This window comes from Sphaeramia orbicularis, chromosome 4, assembly GCF_902148855.1.
Source record: "Sphaeramia orbicularis chromosome 4, fSphaOr1.1, whole genome shotgun sequence".
NCBI lineage: Eukaryota > Metazoa > Chordata > Actinopteri > Kurtiformes > Apogonidae > Sphaeramia > Sphaeramia orbicularis.
Window position 1 is genome coordinate 47,702,647 of NC_043960.1, and position 13,836 is coordinate 47,716,482.

Consider the following 13,836-nt stretch of genomic DNA (forward strand, 5'->3'; position numbering starts at 1 on the left):
TGGCGTCCACTTTGGTCAGTCCAAAGTCACTGACCTTGGCCACGTTGTCATCAGAGACCAAGATGTTACGAGCTGCCAAGTCTCTGTGAATCAGTTTCTTGAACTCCAGATACTCCATCCCTTCACACACATCACTGCCCACAGGACACAGAAACAGGGTTTGACCTTTACATTTGTGTCCACTGGATTACTACATATTTACATTCAAGTTCTTAAGGTGTGAACTATGGGGGCTGGGCCTTCTTTGTTTGGGACAGGACGACATTTTGATCCCTTCTCCCAATGTCCCATATATTGCCACAAAGTCCCACATTTAGATTTTTGAGATGAAAACATGGTTTCATATAGAAAAAAATCAGGTTTACATCCAAATATGTCAAAATGAATTTTAGTCAGGAGACACATATCTATCATATCACACATACCACATGTTATTGATTATTTGTTAATTTTTGGGGGTACATTTTCTTGATGATGTTAATTTTATTTTGTTAGTCATCAAACATCTTCATTCTTTTTATTTTTATTTTTTTTTTATCATCATCAGGAGGTGAAAATTCCAAATTGTGTAAAGTTGATCTAACTAAACAAAATGTTCTTGTGTTTTTAATCAGTGATAATGTGTGCATTTTATTTTGTAAGTTAAACATCATTTGTGAACTTACAGTGCGTAACGTAGCAGCTGGGCTGAGTTTACAACTGAACGACCTCTGGTCCTCAGAAAGTTTACAAGGTTTCCCTGTACCACACAGACAAATGCAATCAGAAAAAATAATGAGTAAAGATCTGCAGGATGTTTTAAAGTGTATTGAGAAACACTGTCGTTGACATATCAGGGGTGATTCCTTGAAGCTCCTGGCTGTTTACTATATGTTAAAGTAACTATGTTTGACAGGCAGCCAGCATATTAAGCTTCAGAATTTTGGCTTAATTTAATTATCAGTGATCAGTGAGAGGAACAATTGGACTCCTTAAATCTGTACTGGGCATCTTTGCATCCTGGTGACCTCAAGTGGCAGCAGACTGTTAAGACCAGTGTCCTGAAGCATGGGAAATTTAGACAGAAAAGGAAAACAGATAAAATGTGAATTGCAGCACACCTCAGGTAATGTGAGAATGGAAAAACCACCTCTAAGAAAGATCAGCTCAGTGTTTATGCAGGGGTCCGATATTGTAGATAAAGAAATAACATGACTCAATTTTTTAAAAAACATTACATTCACTAAAACTGTGAAAACATACAACTAAGTTAGCTGATGATCTTCGAGTGAGTAACATTTACTGAGTAAACTTCTACAATGAAACCAGGTGTAGGCAACCTTTGGCTCCTTGGCAACATTTGGCTCTTGGGCCCTTTCCAAGTGCCTTCAAAAAACATATGGAAATAAAAACACTTTTTTTTCTTTTTTGTAAATAAAAAAAAATAGAAGTAGTAGTCGTAGTAGCAGTAAAAGTAGACCACTTTTTGTTTATGACTCTGAAGGTATTCATCTGTATGTTCCAATGCAAAGAAAGCCTTACACATACCAATCAACTTTTGCTGCATGACACAATCATGACAAGTGTCACTGTTTCTTTAGTGTTGATCTATAATTTATTTGTAGTTCTGTAAATGCACAGAAACTTTGGTTTATTCTCGACATGTTGTACACCAATTAATCCTAAAGAGTTTCTTAAACAGTCACCACTTTGAGGTAAAACATATAAGGATATCTTTTGGCTACAGGCAGTTTTTTTTTTCTATTTCTGTCCTAAAATGGCTATTTAGATAGTGCTAGTGTTAGTTACTGCTCTGTAGTTTAGATTAGATTGTCGTTGTATAAAACTTACTACATATTCATATGTGAAAGTACTCAGATATAACTGCACAAGGCACATAGCAAGTTGGCCTTGAAAAAGTAGGTCAAGGTTACCTACTTTCAGTAGGCGTCTGCTCCATGCCAAAATGCATCCACAGTATAAATTTGGTGGTGATATCTCAATGTATTCTTCAGATAATGTGATTATGTCGTTGAATGGACAGACAGACTAATGGTCAATCACTATTTTATATAAAACAAAATCTCCATTTTTTCCAGTAGTACTCATATTATGTAATGATTGTTGATAATTCATCTTAACTATTCTCTTATTCTATTGTCTGCCATTGGGACTGTCTGACATTCTGGAATTCTACTTCTCATGTAAATATGTATATAGTCTACAGAATCTTACTACTTACTACTACTATTATTATTATTACTTTTTTTCTATTATTTGTTTTTCTTGCACTTTATCCTGCTACCTTGACCAGTGAATAGAGTTTCATCTAATCTAATCTAGTCTAATCTAATCTAATCTAATCTAATCTAATCTAATCTAATCTAATCTAATCTAATCTAATCTGAGAGAAAGTCACAGCAGCACCTGTACACCTGTCACTGAGATGTTATAGATGTTCTGTAGAGAGCATCCTTACCCACATCTTTGTGTGGTACAGGAGCACCTCTCAGGTTGACTAGAAGGCTCTGGAAAGAGTCAGAAAGTCAGCACAGAGCATCATAGGAGTACAGCTGTCCTCTCTGTCAGACGTCTATAACACCAGGTGTCTGCGCAGGGCCAGAAGCATCACCTCCGACAGTTCACATCCCGAACACAGCCTGTTCACGCTGTTGCCCTCAGGGAAGACGTACAGATCTATCCAGGCCCGCACTTCCAGATTTAGCAGCACATTTTACCCAAGTGCAATACAGGTACTGAACACATTACAGTGACAATACCTCAAATAAGGATATACTTTAACATATCCTTAGTGTTCAGCTAGGGTCAAAGTGCAAAATATATTGTTTCTTGGTTGGTTGACATGCTTGTTTTTATTCTGTATATATATTTACGCTTTTTTCCTTTTAAACTGTTTTGCACTACGCACCACAAGAGAGACGTCTCTTTTAATTTCGTTGTACATATATGTATAATGACAATAAAGGCATTCTATTCTATCTATTCTATTCTATCTTTTCATAATTATGAGGAACACAAAAACCTTTTTCTAACTTATGAGATCAAAATCTCGTATATTGGATTTTGTTTCATGGAGGTGTGATGGATTTCTTTCTTGTTTCACTGTGCAATAGAACAAACAGTATAAAATATTTGCATCGTTCAGCTCATGAAGGCCAGTTAATCAGCTGATAGGATATTTTATAAATTACCATTATTAACTACATGTAACAGGGCTTACCTACCGACTGAAGCAAAACTAATAATTCAACCTTACAGTGACCTAGATTTTGACAGTTTTATTTTATGTTAAAGTCCGTATGTATTGATTCATTGTTCTGAGGTTGATGTTCAGTCAGATTTATTTCACCAAACATCATAGTTCACAGACATTTATTTCTGTATTATTTATTAATTTAGACATTTATTATTTAGATGTACAGTTTAACAATCATCTGTTGTCTAATAAAGTCTAATACATTGTTTTAGGGGACAGTGATATCAGCCAATAAATCAGTATCAACATTTAAAGTTAAAAACTAAAGCTATTATATCAGCCTTTAAAAACATCTAATGCTGCTTTTGTCTGTATTATTTTATTATTTATTCTTAATTTATTTACTCCTTTTTTACCTTTAAATGTGAATGATTGATAAATGATGTGTTCACTGTACCTTGGTCATGAGCTCAGTGACAATTTGCAACCCTTTGTGAAGGATGACACCCAATAAACGCACCAGGTTTTTATGTTGGAGTTTCCTGAAATAAGTGAACCCACAATAAACACAATCATCTCCAGCTCCACTGACAGTCTGTACAAACACACTGCACTGTTCTTCTGTTCAGTAGGTCAAGAGTTTAAGAGTTTCAACAGAATTTGCAAATATCCAAAGTAATGACAAAATTTTCAGGCTCACGTCATGACTGTGGTCTCCTGCAGGAAGGCCTGAGCCGTGACGTCGCATTTAATGGTCTTTACTGCCACCCGCTGGCCCATGTATTCCCCTTCATAAACCGCTGTGGTCAAGAGTCACACAGTCCTACACATTAGACTACAACCTCATGTAATCTGAGTTATTTCACAAAAATATGAAAATTGAAAGAAAAGAAATATACTCACCCCAAACTCGCCCTCTCCGATGTTCTCTCCCAGTGTGAGTTTTGTTATGTCCAGCAGCCATCCAGCTGGAGACCAGAGACAAATGGCACATTATTGTCACTGTTTGGTAGAAACATTCATTTAGACCTGGCTTTCCCAACTTGGGGTTGGGACTTTCAATAAGGCCTGTCACTGAGATTCTTTGTTTTTTTCTTGGAGTAAATACATGAAAATACCGTGATCCGTGAATTAATTTTCCCAATTAAAATAGAAGAGTTTATAACAGTAAGACTAAGGATGCCACAAGATGAAACAATGTAAAAGATGCAAAAAGACACAAATGATGTTAAAGTTGGAACAAGGCAAAAGCAGTGTACATGACAAAATGAAATAAGAGGGTATAAGAAAAAAAACTACAAAAAGAGGTGATAAGACAATGTTAGGAGTTATTTCTGATAAGATAGATAAGATAAGATAAGATAAGATAAGATAAGATTAGATAAGATAAGATAAGATAAGATAAGATAAGATAAGATAAGATAAGATAAGATGTGTCTTTCTTAGTCCCAGAAGGGGAAATTCCAGGTTTACAGAAGCAAACCACAAAAGCACACAAGAGCAAAAGAAGTGCAAAATCCAAATAAAGACAAATCAAGAAAGCTATATATACCATTTATAGCTGTGCACATACTGATCATGCCACAGGCTGGATAGGGATATGGTTAATTGCATGGTTTATTGCACAGAAGTATTTGGAGCTGTTTCTGTTGTGGAGCCTGACAGCTGCAGGAAGGAAAGACCTGCGATACCTCTCCTTCACACACTTGAGGTGTTCTGGATGATGTCCTTCACTGATGTTCTCAACTCCAGCCAAATGGATGGAACTCAACAATGTTTTGGAAAAATTAATGAAAAATGTACACAACGTGGCTGTTCAAGACATATTTTGTATATCTGGGTCCTGAGTACACAGACAGAATTTTAATTGCTTTACAAATTAATCCACATGTTGTTTTTGTTGTCATTAACAATTATGGAGGATATCTCTGCTCTGATCTGTAGAAACACCAGACTTACTTTTTGACAGCTCTAACACTGCTGACTTGGTTCCTTGTTTCGGTTTAGGCTTCAGTAGAGTCGTAGCAATAGATCCTTTGTTCTTTGAGTAAAACTACAAAAGAAAGAAATGAAAGTATCAAGCATATTTGCAGTGAAAAAAAAATCAGTCATTAATTGATATTTGTGCTTATCTGGACTCATTTTTGGCTCTAATTCTGTGTTTTCTGGAAATATGTACTATATCAGAGGTGGATGAACTATTCAGATCCTTCACTTTTACATGAAAAGTAATGACACTGAAAACAACCCAATATAAAGAGACATTCTACCTTAAAAACTGTATGAAAGGTCTGTGTTTTACTATAATATATGTATAGTTTTGATTTTTTTACTAGTGCATTGATGTACATTGCATTTAAAGCTGAGGTTGAGCTAAGTTCCATCTACTGCCATGCACAATATTTCTACAATCATCACACATTTTTATCATCGCTGTCATGTGAAAACCATCCATTTCTAAAGGTGACAGCTTTTTATGAGGCCAGAGAAAGAAGCTTCTTTTCAGATCTGTGATTTTTAAATTAACTTAAGAAAGAGGAAAATTTTCTCAAGTCATGAGCGAAGACTTATCATCTACATTGAAATCAACACATTTAGAAATATGCTGTTTTCACTATACAAAAAGGGATGAAAAACTGTATCTCATGATCCAGACAAATGTAGTAGAGTGAAAAGAACAATATTTACTTCTGAGATGTAGTGGAATAGAAATAAAAACCCACCGAAAATGGAGAATAAAGAATAAAGTACAAGTATCTAAATTTTCTACCTGAGTAAAAAATTTAAATACACATCACTACTGCCTTTGGCAAATTTTTAACTCAGATTTTATTTAACTTTTAATAGAACAATTACTGGGACATTTTGAAACAACGTCACCAGAAAAGACCCATAATTTCTGGAAGTACCTTTTAGTAGTTGTGGTTAAAGCTGTGAATGACCAAGGAAGTATGAATACACCACACAAATGAGTGTACACAGGGCTACACAGTGCTACACAAGGCTTGTCTATCACCTCTTCTGTTTTCAAATGAAACTCATCTGAATTTAATTGTAGCCTCTGAATCACTATGACACAGATGCAGCAACTCAGCCCAAATATACCAAAACTCGCGCTGTGTGTCGTCATAGGATTGGGTCGACTGGTGTGAGTCAGGCCTCAGGATGTCTGTGTTGGTCTGATAAGATGCTGATGTGTGTGAACTGGCCTGGTATGTTTCCAAAGCTCACAGCAGTTTCAAGCTTTCAGGGCATCTTCACACTGTCACACACTAAAGTGCAGATAAACCAGAAGAGAGCTGCTCATCAATTTTACATCTGGCTCATGATGTGTTTATTTTTACACCACTGTGAGTTCAGCTGGTGGGTGTTCAGTTTGACAAAAAGCAGGGAGCAGGGCATCTAGGGCAAACAACATCAGCCATTTCAGCCTCACATAATACTGACATTCTAGTGAGGATGTGTTTTTTGTTGTATTTACAGCTCACTTCCAGGGATATAAACAAATTGGGTTTTTCCTCTAAAACAAAAAAGTGGTTTGTTGCTGCAACTTTTTTATGTGTTGGATTACAGAGATCGTTTGTAAAAGAATACCTCTGCTCCAAGGTTATTATCGTTAACGAAAACGAACGAAATGACGAAAACTAAAATTGAAAAAACATTTTCGTTAACTGAAATTAATAAAAACTCTAATTAAAGAAAAAAACGATAACTAACTGAAACTGTATCGTGAGCTTACAAAACTAACTAAAACGTATAAAAATTATGGATACAATTCCCTTCGTTTTCGTCTTTGTCAATGTCGGATTGATATGAAATTAATTTATTTCGCTCCAGCAGTTTTAGCTGGTGACACCATACGACACTTCACAGTCTGTCATGTCTGGTCACTGGTGGTTTCCAGTCGTCTTCTGGTCCCCACTCTACCTGTAACATACAGACTAAAGCTGGGACACAGCAGCACAGTCCTGTCTGGGATTTACTTTAGTGATACATGGGTCGGGTTTTTTTTTTTTTTTTTTTTTTTTTGGCGTACAGTGTGTGTGCGCGTGAGTGACAGAGACAGAGCAGAGCTAAAGGACAGAGTCAGTGTTGAACTAGCATCCAGGTTAAAACTGGAGAGTTTATCACCATGAAAAGGCCTTCCAAGCCCTGAACTGCACAGTTTAGAAGAGGAGAAAAGAGGAGGATGAAAACTAATCCAATTACAGAGGTATGGAACCTGTTAGAATGTTAAAAAAACGTTTGATGTTACTAGCTACAGCTAGCTGAACTGAACTGAAGCAAAGTTGGCTAATAATGGAACTGGAGATGATTAAGAGATGAGAGATCTGCTAAGGTGTGGTTTACTGATGAGGAACTGGGTTATATATGTTTATAAGTGGTTTATATATGTTCCTATCTGCTTTAACTGCTGGTTAGCTGGTTTGTAATAGGTTCCTATCTGCTTTAACTGCTGGTTAGCTGGTTTGTAATAGGTTCCTATCTGCTTTAACTCCTGGTTAGCTGGTTTATAATAGGTTCCTATCTGCTTTAACTGCTGGTTAGCTGGTTATATATGTTTCTATCTGGTTTAACTGCTGGCTGCTTTGTGCATCTCCTCTCATGCTTTGCACATCTTCGCATTGTTTCACGTCAGTGACGTTGTGTATGGATTGCACCCCCCCTCAACCTGCTATAGGGAATTTATACATTGTACAGTACATTGTGTCTCTGCTCAGTCCATGAGCCGCCCTAACCCGACCCCCAAATAAAGTGTCCAGGGTAACCCATATCCACGCCTCACTAATTTCTTTGAATAGGATGATGAGGAAGATAAAATATATGAAATAACTAAAACTAATACCAAAACTAAACTAAACTAAACTAAAACTAAGCATTCAGAAAAAAACGATAACTAATAAAAACTAACAAACCTGCTCTAAAAACTAATTAAAACTAACTGAATAAGAGAAAAAAAAGTCAAAACTAATTAAAACTAAACTATAATTAAAAATCCAAAACTATTATAACCTTGCTCTGCTCAATGTCTTTTAATAGTTGACAGTGTTTCCCATGCTTCTCTGAGGTTCATTACTAAGTGTAAAGTGTAGACACACCACTGTGACTTCTACTCTGGGGTAGGATGGCCTGCTCTGACCACCAGAAGGATCAGCCATTGGTACAGGCCTCTTGCCTGTCTACATTTGTTGATTAATTGTGAAGAGAAATTCTGATATTTATTCTCTCTGTGCAAATGATCATTTGTTGCTTTCTGTTCCATACGCCTGTACAGAACTGAGAAAAGGGGTTTTGTTTACTCTGCACCTTATGCATGGAATCAGCTGCACAAAGACTGGAAACTAACTGGTGTTATTAACAAAGGTTAACAAATAAACAAATAGCTAAATATGTAGATTGTGAAATTCTGGACTGACACTGAAACCAATATAGAAATTTGTCTGACTGCCAATGCTCGAACATATGCTATTTTCTGTTTGTTTTTATTTGCATTAATTCCTCTTTTAAAAAAAAACCAAAACAAAAAAACAATGCCAATTCATCATGTGTTTGAATCAACATATATTCAATGATACAAATAGATGCAATACAACTCATCAAAAGCCCACTGCCACTGGTGCAATGACAACTGATGTAGCTGATGGGACTTTTTTTTTTTCTATTTAAAGGTAGATTTCTTTGTTAAGCGGGGATAAATAACCAAAAAAACAATATAAAGACAAAAGTAATATTAGTATTAATATCAACTATCTGCAAAAATAGTCCTAAATCAAAAATCTTCATATCGGGCAAGAATTTTGTAATTAGTGCATTTGTGTTTGGAACCACATTTTGGTCTGTCTTAACCTCCTGAGACCCAGCAATGCATGTTTGTTCTTTGTAGGGGACAAGAGTTTCATGTTTTATATAAAAAAAAAACATGTATCTAAAAAAAAAAAAAAAACCTTGCATGCTGTTTCCAATCAAGAAATGATTTAATGTAAAAAAAGCATACTTTCCCAGATCTCAAGAGGTTAAATGGCGGTGTTGCCATTTTTTCTGATAAGTACAAGTTGCTTTACTTTTTTAGTTTTATGGTCCATTATGGCTTTTCAGTAGACTTTAATTCTACTTTAAAGGAGTGATAATTTTGCTTTTTTGAAATGGAATTATGCATTTTAAAACATTTCTCTGTGGTCTACATAAACTGTAAATGCTATGCTTGGGTTTGAATTCTTCATTAATTCAACTCTGCAGTTCCATCTTCAACCCTATTTCTGACTAATGACACGAGAAAGGTAATTTTGAGTGCTGGCCCTTTAAATTCAAGTGAGCCACTTCATCCCCCACCCCCTCCACGTTGTTGGCTGTGCTGCTCTGTCCTTTTCAGCCACTTGTGTTCATTAACATTAACCATCAACTGAACATTTTAGGTAATTGGCTCAAAGTTTGGATGTATTTTCAGTATGGACTACAATCGCTGCTGCTGACAAACAATTATGGTGTACTCTGAGAAATGTTCACTGGAAGTCCTGACCTTACATGTGCAAATGTCGTGACATAACTAGTTATAAAACGAAACATATCAAGAAGAAATTGAAACTGGTTGAAGAAAGCCACTCAATTATTGCTGGAATGAATATAAAGATACCTTTGCAGCACCTGAAGGGTTCAAATTCAAACTTTTTGAACTATTAGGGTCCCCAAATACACAAATAAATGTACCAAAGACTAATGTCTGAAGACTAAAAGTGGGTTTAGCAAACTATGACCCAATCTCGTCAAGTAAAATGTATGGACCTCACACAAGACAATCTATGCCTTGATAATGTGTCTTCTGTGTTCTTGCAGTGTACAGTTGACAAACAGGCACAACTCATTTTAAGTCTCCACGATCAATGTGTTCCTTTCCATCCTGGTGTCTCACCTCGATCATGTCGATGAGGTTGAAGAAATACTGTGTGTTGTCGATGGTCAGTTTATTGTCCTGATAAATGACCCGGTAGTGGATGACCTCTCTGCAGATGCTGATACACAGGACGTAGTCGCCAGGATGACGGATGGACTCTCGCACTAGGAAAAGGCCGTCCTCAGGAGGCTGCAACTTATAAACTGCTTCTGGACCCGAAATCTTCCCATGAAACCAGCTAAGGAGAGAAAACATAGATTCAGTGACAAAGAAACTCCTCAGTGAGTAAAGTATCTGTTGTCTTTCCTAAAAGCTGCTAGAAGTTGCTAAATGACCATCACCAAATTGGCATAACTGTAATGTGCATATAATTGTAATGAAGGATGTAGGAGAGAGGAATAACATTGTGGGAGAGATAAAAAGTGAGTATAAAAACCCCCTAAATATGGTTGAGAACTACAAATTAACTATACTCTGTCAATTCTTGTTTGCATAATGTCACAGTTTCAACCCTCCTACTTGGGGACTGGCTAAAATGACCCAAAACAGACACTACTTGGGTTAGTTAGCTACAGAATTTGTTTGTTTGTTTAGTTTTTAGCTTCATTTTGGTTTGGTTTTTACCCAGTTCAGTTGGAATTTTTTTGTTTGTTTGTTTGTTTGTTTTTGTTTTTACTAATATCTGGGCTGCAGTATGAAAGCATCACATTTTCAATTTTTAACAGGGCAGGGAAGGTTAAGTTATTGCACCAAAAAAGGAAGTTAAGACAATAATCTTATGACAATATTTGTTGCGCATCCAAAATTATCCCATGCTATGTGGTCACATGATGTGTTTTAAAGTTCAGCCAAGACACTGCAGCTAATATTAGAAACCAGTGTTCATGTCCTGGTCACAATACTGGCCATTTGTTTGTTTGTTTGAGCTCAGTCCTGCTTCTCCATGACTTCTCTGCTGACACCAAATCCATCTTTTTCTGTTGATTGTGAAGAAAGGGGAAACCTACGGCATGAGGCTGAGGCTGGAGTCAACTCGCAGCGCCTCTCGTTCACGTACACTGTTGGAGTTGATGAGACCTTCCTCTCCTGTGCCATTGTGTCGGGCTTTGTAATAGCCTTTTTTCTGAAATAGAATGAAACAAGATGTATCAGACAGTGGACATTATTTGCTTTGTGCCAAGCAAATGTGTGTCTTCTTTAAAAGTTGCTGTACATACTGTGCTTGTGTCGATAATAGTGATGATGTCCCCTTTGTGATAAGCCAATTCTCCAGATTTGGGCTTCCTGTGGCCTCCCTTTGCAACACATTGTGTACCAGTGGCCCAGCTCATCTACAGAACCACAGGGACAGTGATCAATCAAACACTTTAAGTTCACAATAACCAAAGAGGAAGTTATGTTTTTACAACCATTCAACCATCTGATATCAGCCATTTTGGACAAACTCTCTGGATTTGTCTTTGTGAGTTCCTGATGGCAATGACAATAGATGACAGATGATGAGACTGGTCAAGGTTAGGGTTACAATAATCCTAACTAGTATGGTACTAGTATGTTGTTTTTCCATCTTGTTTCACATTGTTTTGTTGTTTGTGTTGCTTATGTCATTATCATCATGCTACATCATCTAAGTGATCTGACAAATCTTTTTTGCATCTGTCACATTTCTCTTGTCTTGTTACATACCTCTTACATTGTTTTACTTGTCACATATTTTACAGCTGAGTCTTGTCCATTATTAATTTGGAAACTGAATGAGCATGTGACCCTAGGTTTGCTGTCAGGATTCTTATTAAATAATACCATAACAATAATTTTGTGTGTGTCAGATGGCATCAAGACTTGTGGAAGTAGGTCAATATTAACCACCTACAAACTCTTCATTCCCTGCATGAGGTTTAGATTTTCCACCAATAGAAACATATACCAGAACTCATGTAAATCCCATGTTCTACGTCTGAAATAAGGCCATATTTTGTCTAATTTACTAATATAATATAATATAATATAATATAATATAATATAATATAATATAATATAAGACTTTGAGATTACTCTCACATTGTACAGTTTAACAAATCCAAGGCAGCAAAACACAGGATGAGGACAGACTCAATAAAAGGAGAATAAAATGTAATAATCAGGGTAATAATAATCTTATTCACCTTAAATATTTGCCTCCTTACATAGAGCAACTGCTGATTTGCCTTCAAACACAAATTAAGCTTCTCTAACACCACTCACCATTCCTACATAGAATTGTACAGCAGAACTGTTACATAATCAGCAAAAAGCTCCATTCATGCAATAAAAAATACAAATGCAGGCTGTTGGACATGAATATTTCTGTTGGACCCATTCATGTTATATTTAATGTTTAACATTTAGCGACTGCATGTTTTTTATGGTATACATGTACCAGGACCCTGGAGGGGAGCTTTAATGAAGCATGGCACCACAATAAGCCTTTTCCCTTTTTCTGTTCTAAAAAAATCAATACAAAAATTCAGTGTCTGATCAGACTGCAGTGTATTGATACATTTCAAACTCCAGTGATTCTGTTTTGGATGCTACAAACCCTATACGGTACTAGCTATTTCCTTTTTTAAAAAACAAAACAAAACAAAAACATTTTGCAGAAAAGTAACACTCTGAACAAACAAACAAACAAACAAACAAACAAACAAACAAACAAACAACAAACAGAGTACTTTGGAGTTGTCTTCACCCACCTTTACCATCTGCAAGAGCTGGAGGCTTAGATGGTTATGTCTTATTGATGAACACCTTCCAGAAAGGCAAATGAATATAAGTAACAGCTGAGCAGCCCATAGAACTCCAGTTAATACTAAATTATCTTTGTTCTGGAAATAACCTGCCACGAAAAAAAATAAAATAAAATAAATAAATAAATCCAAACGTCCACCAGCTTGTTCTGTCTGCGTTTCTTCTCTGGACGGATCCTCTGATCAGCTGATCAGAAAAACAGCAGCACTTAAACGCATCCTGAGCAACTGATGGTGTCCCGGTCCGTATCAACCTGTCATCAGCACCGGCAAGAAGGAGGGGGGTTATTCATTAGACAGGCGGACAGACAGAGGGACAGACGGACATATGCTCTCCTCAGGCTGGTCTGGTCTGAGCGCTGCTATTATTCCTCTGTCGAGTCACTTCCTCAATACAGAAAAATGTCATTCATCTATAATGAGGCGACGCAAGAAGTGACGCCATCAGTGATTTTTTACACTTCTCTGGAATACTTTAGAAGAAGGAAGTTTTTTTTTTTTTTTTTTTTTTACATAATTTACACAGTGAAAAAAACAGAAATCTTTGTATTGTTGTAAAACTCTATTTCAGTGCCTACATCTCTAAAACTTACATAAAGTACCCATATTCATCTTCTATAAATGACACCAATTGCAAGAATTTTGTCATATATATTATGTATAATATAATATAATATAATATAATATAATATAATATAACATAACATAATATAATATAATATAATATTGCATTGTAAGAGTAAGTCAAAAATTATTTGCAGTGAATTCCTTAAATGCAATACCACTTAGGGCCACTACATTGCAGTGCGCTTCCCTCTGTCGTAGTTTTTTTTTCACCTCTCTAAAATACTAAAATAATAATTGTTTGCCAGGGGTCATGGTGGTCTATTTTTTTTTTTTTTTTCATTTGGAGCCTCTAATAAGTGTTCAGGTGGTTCAATATTAAATTATTGCTCCATTGGTCT

General features: G+C 36.1%; 1 protein-coding gene across 1 annotated transcript in view; it reads right to left on the reverse strand.

The window, feature by feature from the left end:
* Positions 1 to 13,329, reverse strand: part of LOC115417915 (megakaryocyte-associated tyrosine-protein kinase-like) — a 27,999-nt gene extending 14,670 nt beyond the window's left edge. The window contains exons 1-10 of the mRNA XM_030132139.1: positions 12,818 to 13,329; positions 11,303 to 11,416; positions 11,093 to 11,208; positions 10,104 to 10,323; positions 5,156 to 5,249; positions 4,096 to 4,164; positions 3,897 to 3,996; positions 3,654 to 3,738; positions 666 to 739; positions 1 to 134 (exon numbers count right to left, since the gene is read on the reverse strand). The exon at positions 1 to 134 is cut by the window's left edge and continues 66 nt beyond it. Of these exons, the coding sequence (XP_029987999.1) occupies positions 1 to 134; positions 666 to 739; positions 3,654 to 3,738; positions 3,897 to 3,996; positions 4,096 to 4,164; positions 5,156 to 5,249; positions 10,104 to 10,323; positions 11,093 to 11,208; positions 11,303 to 11,416; positions 12,818 to 12,826 (1,015 nt within the window). The 5' untranslated portion in view covers positions 12,827 to 13,329. The remainder of the gene's footprint in view (positions 135 to 665; positions 740 to 3,653; positions 3,739 to 3,896; positions 3,997 to 4,095; positions 4,165 to 5,155; positions 5,250 to 10,103; positions 10,324 to 11,092; positions 11,209 to 11,302; positions 11,417 to 12,817) is intronic.
* Positions 13,330 to 13,836: the final 507 nt, after the last annotated feature.